Source organism: Staurois parvus, unplaced genomic scaffold, assembly GCF_062004578.1.
Source record: "Staurois parvus isolate SC_StPar_1 unplaced genomic scaffold, SC_StPar_1.0 ptg000686l, whole genome shotgun sequence".
Taxonomy (NCBI): domain Eukaryota; kingdom Metazoa; phylum Chordata; class Amphibia; order Anura; family Ranidae; genus Staurois; species Staurois parvus.
This window is the reverse complement of record NW_028318482.1, coordinates 4,266,322-4,279,392: the sequence shown is the minus strand read 5'-3', so window position 1 is coordinate 4,279,392 and position 13,071 is coordinate 4,266,322. Positions and strand designations below refer to the sequence as shown.

General features: G+C 41.2%; 1 protein-coding gene across 1 annotated transcript in view; it reads left to right on the top strand.

Moving 5' to 3' along the window:
• LOC149447462 (synaptotagmin-1-like) overlaps window positions 1–13,071 on the top strand; it is a 348,270-nt gene that overhangs the window by 244,074 nt on the left and 91,125 nt on the right. Inside the window, exon 3 of the mRNA XM_089652580.1 lies at window positions 8,762–8,943. Coding sequence (XP_089508706.1) covers window positions 8,762–8,943 — 182 coding nt within the window. The remainder of the gene's footprint in view (window positions 1–8,761; window positions 8,944–13,071) is intronic.

Here is a 13,071-nt window from a genome sequence, read left to right as displayed (position 1 = left end):
AGTTAGTTTTTTTTTTTTTTCATTTTCTTGGGAGGGTGCTTGTGATCTGTACAGGGCCAATCAGCACTGTCCTGTCAGAGGGTCAGGGGTTAAGCAATCTCAAAGGGCAGTGAGAGGAGAATGAAAACTCCTCCTACAAGCTTTAACCATTGCTCAGTTGGACACTGATAGAAGTCACAAGACTGCTATATACTGCTGAGGAGAAATGGTATTTTGCAGTTTATATGTACTAAAATAATAGCATTTCTATGTTCTGTGTACTGTGGGAGACCAGATATAGTAAATGCAGGGTCCTGGGTTTAGTAACACCTTAAGCCTTTTTTTAAAAGAGCTGCCACTGCTGCTCTTACTATGGTAGATGGATTGGGGACAGCAAAAGAAAGGGAGAGTCAGAGAGGACAGGATCAAACAGCCTTTGTACACAATGCAAAGGATTAACCCCTTAGGTTCCACAGTGAGTATAACAGTCATGCTCTACTGCATATACAGACTGATTTTACTGTTGTGGGTTTAGTAACACGTTAACATTTTCCTAGTGGTATTAACTTGCAATATAGTTGTAGCCCTTTTTTCTTTAGCACAGTACATAGTGTCTATTAACCCCTGGTTAACATCTATGTGGCCGTGCGGGCTGCGTTTTGCACGGGCATGAGAGCCCATTCATTTGAATGGACTCCCGTGCCCTGTGACACTCAGGGAAAGAATTCCCTGCACTTCTTTGGAAAATGTAGCCCGCATGGGAACCTCTGTTCCCAGTATGGTTGCGTTTTGCAGTGCGGGCAGCGTGCCGTTAGAACTAATGGCACCCGCCTGCGGAACTGCATTTCTCTGTGCGAATGGTGCGGCTGCATGGATTTTCGTGCGGATCCGCAGCGGCACCACCCGCACAGATGTGATTCTAGGGTTAAAAGGCTACTAAATATGCCGCACCTTTTAACAACCATTTACTGAGGCTCTGCTGGGGTAGTAGGATGGGACCTTTACTGTACCCACATGGATGCACTTTACTGACTGCCAGTGCACCTCACTGATTACAATACTGTAACTGTACACAGATATTCAGGGTGTAACATGAAACATTTTACAATTGGACCAGCCCCTGCACCCCCGACCCCCCCCCCTTTGTGACAGCTAGCGACAGATCTTCTCTTCCCTGTTAGCTGTCGCAATTAATAAAAAAAAAAACAGTATTCTGCAAATGGGAAAACTACAAGTTCCAACAGTTCCTTTGCCGCTGTCAGCTTGTAGTTTTCAATGAACTACCACGGCACCCTACAGCACCATGGTAGTTTATTGAGCCTTCCATCAGTAAGTGTCTGCTTGCCCGTACGGGATGTATGAACAAGAAGATATACTGACAGGTCAGGGGGAGACCTGCATGGCACCAGCAATCTGCTGATCTCCAGTGTAATGCTTTAGAGGCTCCACAAACAAAAAATAAATTCACATTTTTTACCCTGCAAAAAAAGGGCATTTATTATTTTTTGCTAAAAGGTGAACTCTTCCTTTAAGATAACCGGAACAGGAAAAAGTAAGTATTTGACCAGATGGGCTGTGGGGGGGATTAAAGGACAACTGTACTAAATTGTACATATTTTATCTGTAATTGCTGTTTAGTATAAGAATTTTCTGAAATATAAAAACGTGAATTAATAAAAAAATGTGAATGAAACCAAGTGAAATTATGTCTAGCAAACAGACTGTAAACACAGCATAAAACAGCAACTGCTCACAAACATTGTAAATGTTAATGTGCTAGATTAGACAAAAAATATTATTTCACAGTATTCTAGAAAACAGAGTAATGAATAACATGATGTTATGAACATCTTTGCAATGTACTGTAACACAGCACATACTGTACTGGTATTACAACATTTTGAAAGGCCCGTGTTTTCCTAAACTACAGATTATGAGTTAAGTCTTTGTCTGAGCTAAAAGCCTACTTGACCTATTAACTACTTCTCCATAGAGGTTACAGAGGGAGAACTAATTAAATAAACCTGACGTAGACAAATAACTTCAATGGGTAAAGTAGAAGTAGAGATTTAATTGTTATTAAACCTAGTCGGTGGAGGATGAAAAGGTTATATCCCTGTCCTGCCCTTTATTCAACATCCTCAGGCTAAGTACACCAATAAAAACCTATAAAACCTAATGCTGTTCTGTACTACACAAGTGACATCATTCTTTATTAGTCTAGCAGAGTGCCCATTTACTCACCATGCTTAGATGCAGGTACATGCCCCTTTACCTCTATTTTCCATCAGCCCTTGGTTTCCTGGGCATGCCAAGGGAAGATAAGTTCCTCAGTTTCTGATTTGGGTGATGCAGATGAATGGCTGATGAAACAATATTAGGATGGACTGCTGTATGAGAAAGCCAGAGAGAAAAAGTGGTCATAGTGTCAGTAGTGTCAGTAGCAGAGATGTGCAGGCTTGAACTCAACCATGGCTGTCATAGGTGGGAAATTAATAGACCCACCTGCAACGAAACAGATGGCTTCAGGAGAGGTGGCCATCCAGAGATTGACAGAAGGGTTGATTCAGCCCCAGAGTTATCCACTTTGATGTGCAGATAAGACTACTCATCTGAGAGGCAAGGAGAAGTTGCCTCCCTCATGGAAAAGGTGAATACTTCTTCAGAGGCAGTCAATGTGGGCAAGGAGACTATTTCATTACTGGGAGCTCTCCAGGGAGACTGACCCAAGCATACACAGCCATTAAACGAGAATGCTCCACTGCTAGCAGTCAAGCAGTAGGACAGCAAATGACTCCCCTTCTAAGAAATGAAGACCTGGTATCTTGATTTTGGCACCACTCAAATTGGAGGTGAAAGCATAGCCCTGTGTCCCAGAGTATGGGATTGCAGGCTTATCCTGATAAAAATCCAGAGTACATATAAAGAGGAAAGGATCACAGCTACTCCCAACAAGCCCAGGTCAGTAGACAAAATGGAGTGGCCTTAGTCTACATGTATCCACCAAATCAAACACCCTGATGCATTTTGCCCAGCTCTCCAGGACTTAATCATGGTACAGCCATAACAAAGCACTCAGCAGCCATGTGACATTGTGACAGAGCCATCAAGCACCTGTTGTACTGTGATCATCTTAATGATGATGATCATAAACATGAGATGCTAGTTTACACTTGTGTTTGGGGGGGCAGTAAAAACACACGGCTGAACCCCTAACTACTCCTCTTTCAGAACCTCTTACCCAAGCTTTCCAATTAGGTCTGCTTGTCAGTTTTTCCTGCAGGCCTGATTGAAAGCTCCATGTAGGTCAGCTAGAGTCTGGATGTAAATGGATTTGTGTCTGTTTACACCTGCCTACCTCTGGGCTTGTTCAGGTCCAGATAAAAAATGGAAAAGGACTGTGTCCTTTTCTATTTTTCCCGATCTAAACATGACAGATCAGATGTAGCCGCATGTAAATTGACAAGAGGCCATTTACATTTGGCCAACCAAAGGGGGAGATTTACTAACTGGAGCACTCAGTATGTGGTGCAGTTGTGCATGGTAAACAGATAGTTTTTAATTTCAGCTTGTTTAATTAAGCTTTGTCAAAAAAACGGAAGATGATTGCCTTGTTTGCAGAGCTACATCTGATTTGTACTCTCCAATTTTAGTAAATCTTCCCCATTGAGCCATCACAAGTCCACCCCTGTCCACTGTGTGATGTATGTGGACACATATTAATATTATTATACAGGATTTATATAGCGTCAACAGTTTGCTCAGCGCTTTACAATATAACGGGAGACAATACAGCAACAATACAGTTCAGTACAAGAGGGTTAGGAGGGCCCTGCTCCTTGGAGCTTGCAATCTAAGAGACACATAGGGGGAGAGTTACTAAGGCTGCATTCACACTTGAACCTTTTGTAGCTTGGAGCTCGAAGCTTGAAGCTCCAAAAACTCTCAAACTTAAAAAATCAATTGTCCTATATGGTACCTGTTCCTGTAATCAGGTGTGAACAAGCACCATAGAGAACAATTGATTTTTTAAGTTTGAGCTTTTTTGGAGCTTCAAGCGTCAAGCTACAAAACGTTCAAGTGTGAATGCAGCCTTAAACTGGAGCACTCAGAATCTGGTGCAGCTGTGCATGGTAGTCAATCAGCTTCTAACTTCAGCTTGTTCAATTAAGCTTTGGCAATGCAACCTGGAAGCTGATTGGTTTCTACTCCAGAATTTGCACCAGATTTTGCACTCTCATTTTTTAGTAAATAACCCCCAAAGTGAATGGGCACAGATGTCAAAACACGGACATCTGTCCATAGAGATCTAGTCCAGTAGGGAATCTGCTCATGGATCCCCTGCTGTGGGGCAGCTTAGTTTGAAAGAGCCCTTATGCTGGAAAGACAGCAGAGGGGAAAGTGCATATGTTGCAACCGCAATGCTTTTTTGCGCAGCAAAAATGATCCCAACTGTCACCACCCACCATGTTGCCTGCTGAACGCAATCCCATTCAACTGCTATCAGGATTTTTAAGTGGTTAAAACAGGTGGTGAGGAGGTGATGCAATGCCTCCTCACTGCCAGCCAAATGCTCTCTGAAAATTGATCCAGACACAGATTGCTCTTCAGAGTGCAATGCTGGTGTGAATTGGCCGTAAAGATTTTAAACAATTATTTTAATGCATGCTTCAGCTGAAGGCATAATAGGTGTAACTTCAGTTCACATCAGAAACTACATGTGAATCATACGGGAATGCTGTGCGGTTCCTGTGCGATTCACATGCAGTTCTGTGCAGTGCAATTTCAGTCTGTTCATTTTGAATGGGATGAAATCACACTGCACCAACAGTAATGCATGCCCTACTTTTTAAAACACACTACAACTGGATCACATAGTACTTTTGTACCATGCGATCTGGTGCGGGCAACTGCACTGCAATTGCAAACTGTGTTTGGGGTGTCATAAACTTATTATTGACACCCACTGCAGATTGCATATAAAGTGTGTTTTGGATGCAATGTAAATTGCACAGGAACGCACAGCGCATTCATGTGTGGTCATGGTGTGAACCGGCCCTAATGCAGGCCATAGACGGGTCGAACATCGGCTGATTTTTCGAACGATAAACGACAAATTGGTCGTTCATTCGGCCGACGTTAACACCAACGAATAAAAAAATCGTCCGACTAAATCATAAGTTCACCCCATAACTTTTGTCCATTTCAGGTCACAGCTCATGAGCAGATTTTTTATTGTTAAAACGATCGTCCTATTTGGCCATTATTGCCGGGAAAATCGGCTGATCGTTCAAATCGGCCGCAAGTTTCCCAACATAACTGATAATCTGAAAGTGCAAAATACACGAAAAACGGCCAACGAACTAATCCACTAACGGTACGAAAATTTTTCTTTCGGTCGAAAAATCGGATGATTAACAACCCATCTATGGCCTGCATTAGGCTCAGGGAAAATGTAGGCCTTCAAGTCATTTGCAGCATTCTCATTAGCAGAAATTAACTCAAGCATGTTTAGATCCTAGTCCAGCAATGGGCAAACTACGGCCCGGCGGACCTTTTTATCCGGCCCGCGGAGCGTGATAAAAAAAAAAACAGCCAGGGCAGGCAAACATTGGCTGTCAGGATGTGTGTAGGCGGGGCAGCGTGACGAACGTGAGGGGAGCTAGGCTCCTCTCACAGTCCGCCCTGAAGACCGGAACGGCGCGGGATACATTGGCTGTCAGGATGTGTGTAGGCGGGGCAGCGTGACGAACGTGAGGGGAGCTAGGCTCCTCTCACAGTCCGCCCTGAAGACCGGAACAGCGCGGGAACACGACGAGAGGAACGCGCGGAGCAAAGGTAAGTAAATTGACACAGGGGGGACTTGGCTTACTACTTGGGGGGGAATAGTACTATGGGGGATGAAATACTATATGAGGGATGAATTAATATGGGGAATGAATTACTATAGGGGGGATGAATTACTATAGGGGGGATGAATTACTATATGGGGGATGAATTACTATGGGGGATGAATTACTATATGGGGGATTAATTACTATGCTTACTATGGGGGAATATTACTATACTTACTATGGATGGCATGGTAGTGGCTGGGTCGGCCAGCAGCTAGTGGGGGGCATAAAAGTTTTGTAAAATAACTCTTTTTATGCTTTTCTACCTTAAATTAATCTAAACATTTAATGTTACAAATTTTAATTTAATTTATATTAATTCACACATACACATCATTCATCTACTCCTGGTCCGGCCCCCGGGTCCAATATATGAACCCATTGCGGCCCTCAAGTCAAAAAGTTTACCCACCCCTGTCCTAGTCTAATCAAATTTATAACAAGCTGCAGATAGATAAATATAATTTGAAGAGAAATCTGCGTTTTATTTGAGGCAGGTGGGCAGGGGCAGGGTTGCCCCCTAAATGCAAGGTAGCAAGTGGACTGAGTCCTTGAAAACTCCATCTTTGACATGAAATCTCCTAATATTTAACAATTTACCTAGAGCAATTAATTAAAAGATCTAAGTACATAGAGTTTTGCACCAAACATTTATTCTACACCTAAGCAAACCTGCTCACAAAAGAGTAAACTTCTGTCTAAGCCTAGGTTCACATCTGTGAGGGTGGCGCTGCTGTGGATCCGCGCGAAAATCTACCCACACAGAGAAATGCAGATTCGCAGGCGGGTGCCATTAGATCTAATGGCATGCTGCCTGCACTGGAAAACGCAACCGTACTGGGAACCGAGGTTCCCATGCGGGCTGCGTTTTCCAAAGAAGTGCATGGACTTCTTCCCTGCATGTCACGGGCATGGGAGTCCATTCAAATGAATGGGCTCTCGTGCCCGTGCAAAACGCAGCCCGCATGGTCCACATATATGTGGACCAGGGGTCAATAAAAACATACAGCACAAGGGTGTAATACATACAAGCATTTCCTCACTTTAAAAATAACTAACTAAATGTACAGGTAGTTTGTACACTGTTCTTGCTGTATTTGTTATGCTGTTTGGTCCATAACAATACAAATCATTGTATATTCAGATATTCCCAAAATGTTTCCAGCAATTACTGCATATAAGATTGCCACATGTTTCAAAGTCCTAATGTTCTGCTACAAGTCCTCTTATCCTGGTCGCTCTGATGGACTCAAGCATTAAAAAAAATGTATGTGGCACACTGCCACAAAATATTGTATTGATCTTTTAGAAGTTTGCATTCTTAAGCCCTGGTTCACACTGGATCCGACTTTCAAATCACTTGAAGTAGCATGATTTCAAAGTTGCATGTCAGTGAGATTTCAGGTGCAACCTACAGACATCTGTGTGACTTCATTTACAGATGTCTATGAAAGTTGCACCAAATTGCAATAAATAGTGCAGGAACTACGCTCAAAATCAGTGCGACTCCGATTTGAACGGTTCCATTACCAACAATAGGGTGCGACTTGTCATGCGATTTGAAACTGTCAAATGGCATGGGAAGTTTTACCGGAGTGAACCTGGGCCTAATCTGACTCAGATTGTTCAATAGGAGCAATATTGTGTAATGGAAATGTTTGTTACAGAAAGTCTCTTTTAGTAGTCATCAAAGTTGAGAGAATATTTTGAATGTATGTGTTTTTTTCTGAAAATCAGTGGTATGAAATCATTAAACTTGAAATAATGTCTTCCAGTACAATCAGGACATCTGATTGACTCAGCAACTCAGCAATAGACATTTAGGCTGCATTCACACTTGAGTGATTTGTAGCTTGAAGCTCGAAGCTCCAAAAATGCTCAAACTTAACAAATCAATTGTTCTTTTTGGTGTCAGTTCACACCTGATCCAGCAAACAGGCACTATAGAGAACAATTGATTTTTTAATTTTGAATGTTTTGGAGTTTCAAGCTTTGAGCTCCACCCTGCAAATCGCTGGAACGTGAATGCAGCCTAAGGTGAAGAAGACAGTGCGGTTGATTTACTAAAACTGGAGAGTGCAAAATCTGGTGCAGCTCTTCATGGTGATCAGCTTCCAGGGTTTTTTTTTTTTTTATCAAAAACTAATTGAAGAAGCTGAAGTTAGAAGCTGATTGGCTACCATGCACAGTTGCACAAGATTTTGATCTCTCCAGTTTTAGTAAATCAACTCCATAGTCTGAAGTTCAGTTGGGCCCTATTATAAAAGGCCATAACCTTGTAATACTTAAATTTACTGCTTTTGCGCCCTGAAATGTTTTTTTTTTATTTCTGATACAACTCTGACCTGCTCCGGACGCATATACCGTACTTATTTCTCTAGTTACTGTAGATCAGTACCAAGTGCACATAGCCCCATATCATAGATCTACCACCACCCAAAGATATTGGCCCACTTGCTTTTGTGCCCTGAAATGTTTTTTTTTTTTCTGAAATTTTTTTTTTTTTCTGATACAACTCTGACCTGCTCCAGATGCAGATACTTATTTCTCTAGTTACTGTAGATCAGTACTAAAAGCACATAGCCCCATATCATATATTGGCCCACTTGAAGGCTCATCATTCAATGGCTCTGCAATATACTATTAAGAAATAAAATTGTAATACTGATAATCAGTATTAGGATTCATGTTGTACTATCTACAACAGATTATCAAGCAAAATCTAAATAATAAAACAAGCATGTTTCTAAGGTTTGTTTAAATTCAGCCATGTTGCAAAGCATTTTAGGATTTTTAGCAAGCCACTCTTCGTAGACTGATAGTAAAAAATGTTTGTGATCCTAATGAATAATTTCTAAGATGTTTGCATTCTGTTTTTTCACTCGCAGTTCCTCCATGGGCTCTGGCTACCATTCTGATTGTGGCCGGCCTGCTCCTGCTGTGCTGCTGCTTCTGTATCTGTAAAAAATGCTTTGGGAAGAAGAAGAAAGGCAAGAAAGGTAAAGACAAGGTCAAGGCTCAGATTAACATGAAGGAAGTAAAAGAATTGGGAAAGAGTTACATTGATAAGGTAACTTAGTCTTTACCATATTAAACAATCATGATATAAATATGTAGGGAGATATTTACTAAAACTGGTGCACACTGAATCTGGTGCAGTTGTGCATAATAACCAATCAGCTTCTATGTTTTATCGTCAAAGCTTAACATCAAACTTGACTTTGAAATTGTGCGACTTTCAGTGAAGTCGCACACTTTCAGTCGGGTCAGATGCCGATTTCAGGTGCGATTTGCAAGGCATCTGACACAGATGTCTATGCATATCGCACCAAAAGTAGTATATGTACTACTTTAGAAATTGGTGCGGCGCCGACCAAGTCTGAACGGCACCGATTTGACCGCTCTAATTGAGGACAATAGGGTGTGACTTGGCATATGATTTGCAAGTCGCATGGCATGCAAATCGCACCCGATGTGACCTGGGTGTAAATGAACAAGCTGAAGTTAGGAACTGATTGGCTACTTTGCACAGCTACAGCAGATTCTGTGTGCACCAGTTTTAGTAAATCTCCCCCAATATGATTTAGTGTATAGTGTTTCAATATCTTCTTTCTTTTCCTGTCCCCCTTTCCTGATGCAGTTTGCTAGAAATGAAGGAAATGCTGGATGTTCTTATTAGAAAACCCAGTACACTTTTATCTTCTAAATGCCACATAATAAATATTTATCTGTAAAATAAATAATTTATTTTAAAAAATAAGTATTGCTTTGAAAATTTACTTATTGGCTTCTTTTATCTGTGGAGGACTTCAGCAAGGAGATTTCGTAAATATGTTATTTGTTCTGCCTATAGTGGCTATCATGAAAGGTTCTCATTTCCATGCTGGATTTTTCACTTCCTAGTAGTACAGAAAAATCAGTAGGAGAAATGATGTGCCCTTCTCCCTTCTATTAACCTCCCTGGCGGTCTGATTATTTCAGATTTTTGGTGCTGAAAGCGGTACCATTATTTTGCATGGAAATATGTAGTTTCTTTATTGTAGGCTGTAATATTTAGGAATAACTCACTGAAATCTGTCCGATCAAGAGTCTATTAAACATCCCGGGTATGATAAAATTTGAAACACAAAATTATAAATTATAATTTTAATAAATAATCATAAAAAATAATAATATAATATAATACATTTAATTCAATAATATAATCAAACCAAAAACACTGAAATTTGAAATATAGCACCAAGTTCGCACATCACTGAGCAAAGTCGCAAAATCGTTTTCAGTGTCTGATGACGAATTTCCCCACGAATCATTATCACTCAATTCTGCAAGTGGTTCTAATTTACTGTCGCTGTTCTCTAGCTGGTCTAAAACTGATTTTGACCTAAAGGGACGCTTTTTGGACGCCATAGACTTTTCTAAGTTTCCAGGCAGGAACAGTCAAAATGCAGACAGGGCACAGGACAAAGCACTCGGGACAAAATGTATGTGAAATGGTTTGAAACAGCAATGTTTTACTATGTAAAATTCGTTTTGAAAAAAATGACATTTTTAAAAAATTTTCAAATTTCCCGCCGCCCGTACGTCCCGACGTCACAGGGACCGGAACACAGAAGCCGGATGCCGGCATCAGCCAGAGGAGATGGCCGGGGACGCTGCAGGGGACACATCGCGGGAGCGAAGGACAAGGTAAGTGCTGGAGGGACTCCCTATGCAGCGCTGCATTGTATTCCCGAGTGTAGCTCGGGGCTACCGCTTTTGGTACAGAAACTTTACCCCGAGCTACACTCGGGAATACCGCCAGGGAGGTTAAAGTGTTACTAAACCCACAACAGTAAAATCAGTCTGTATATGCAGTAAAGCATGCTTGTTATACTCACTATGGGGTTAATCATCTCCATTGTGTAAAAAGGCTGTTTGATCCTGTTTTCTATGCCCCTCCTCTTGTTCAAATGTCCACCTGATAACACAGACTGAACCTGTAGCCACATGAACATGCTCAGTTTAGTGCGTATTGCTAGATATGTTTTTTTTTTCTTGGGAGACTGCATGTGATCAGCACTGCCCAGACAGAGGTCAGCGGTTTTGCATCCTCCTAGAGCAGAAATAAAACTCCTTCTATAAGCTTTAACCAGTGCTCTGCTGAAGTCACAAGACTGCTCTAACTGCTGATGAGAAAAGGTATTTAGAAGTTTATATTTAGTAAAATAATTGCATTTCCATGTTTTGTGTACTGTGGGAGACCAGATCCTGGGTCTTGGGTTTAGTAACACAATATGTACTGATGCAGACACAGAGTGTAAAAGAATGGTGAAGTGGAGAGAACCTAAACTGTTGTAGCTGTGCCCAAGCAGAAGGCAAAGGACTAATCAGCAGTATTGCCTGTGGGCTCTTTGCAGCTGGCCTTTCGTACATTATTGATTTGTCCTGCTTTGTTCTGCACTGTTTTTAGTGGAGGCAGCCATCTTGATAGAAACAGGTTTTCGCTTTGTAATGCCAGATGCCTGCCCAATGACTGGTGATCTAATGACTTTTGAGAAAATTATCAAAAAGCAGCAGGGGAAAAAATTATTCATACAGAAACAGATCCTTACACTGTAGGCTTGTGGTTACATTCTTCTCTCCAGGATGGGAAAACAATGAGCAGCACAGTAATCAAATCCCAAAATCGAATTCCAAATCTGAGACGGTGTCTTAAGCTGGGTACACACAGATCGAACATTGTTTGGTTCAACAGGAACCAGACAAATTCCAGTGTGTGTAGCCCTCCCAGTTTGATAGAAGTTAATTGTGAGATCAGCTTCTGTTGAATGGTCCTGCTGGAAAACCTCCTCTGATCAGTGGCTATAGCACTGATCAGTGTATTCTGACAAAATCCCTACTGTCAGAATACAATAGCACAGCTGAGGATGTGTAGATACAGGAATCTGTTTTTTTTTGTTCAGCTCACTAGTCCAATGAAAAAAAAAAAAAGAAAATGATGTGTATCCAACTTTAGCTAGTGTCATATGTAGACACAGGTATTAAGGAATTGTGCCTAAGGCTAGGTTCACACCTATGCAGGTTGCGTTTGAGCCATTTCTGCATTGCCTTTTGTGTTTTTGCCATGTGTTTGATGCGTTTTGCATTTTTTTTTTCATTTGTTTTATATTTTTCTTGTTGCTAGGCAGATTTCAAACGCAAAATGCAGCAAAAACGTAGCAAAAACGCAATACATGCTTTTCTGCAGCATTTCCATTGAAGTCTATTGAACCAAAAATGCAACATTTAGAATTAAAAAAAGTTCCTGACCCTTTCCAAAAAACGCAGCGGGTGAAAATGCTCAGATGTGAACATGTCCCATAGGAAATCATGTTAAATGGACTGTACTGCATTTCTGCAAAACACTGCAGAAAACACTTAGGTGGGAACCTAGGGTAAGTATAATGCTTAGTGTAGGATACTCACCTATAACATTGGAAATCTTTACCTTTTGAGATCAGGCCTAATTTAATAATAATAAGTGGGGCTTTGTGTTACCACAACTCCCAACCAGGGGTGGACTGACCATTAAAGCACTCGGGCACTGCCCAAGGGACCAGGGTCTGTAGGGGGCCCCATGAGATGCCCCTGGTACCTTTTAGAGGCTTTTTTGGGTGTGGTTTGAGTGTGGGTGAGGACACAGGGGCCCCATGATCACCTATTGCTTGGGGGCCCCATGAGTTGTTAGTCCGTCCCTGCTCCCAACACATTAATCTAATGTCACTCTAAATTTCATTTATTTCTAGGAGCATAGCTGGATTGGAGTAGCCATTTATTGCAATTAAAATGCTGTGTAGTGGCTCTGATATGAAGGAACTTTCATACTACAGGCGTACCTCACTTTACGATTTTAATTCATTCTGCGGGACTTTTAGCATTGCGAAAAAATTTGTAAACTGAAATGCAATTTCCCATAGGAATGCATTGAAAACTAATTAATCCGTTCCGGAGGTCAGAAAAAAGTAAAAAAAAAGTCTTTTATCTGTTCAAAACTCTTTATAAAGTGAACTTTAAAGGCATAAACACTGCACAGGGACATGATTAAAAATCAATTCGCAAATGCATTGAAAACCAATTAATCCGTTCCGCAGATCAGAAAAAAGTCAAAAAAAGTTTTATCAGTTCAAAACTCTTTATAAAGTGCACTTTAAAGGACATGATTAAAAAAAATCGCAAA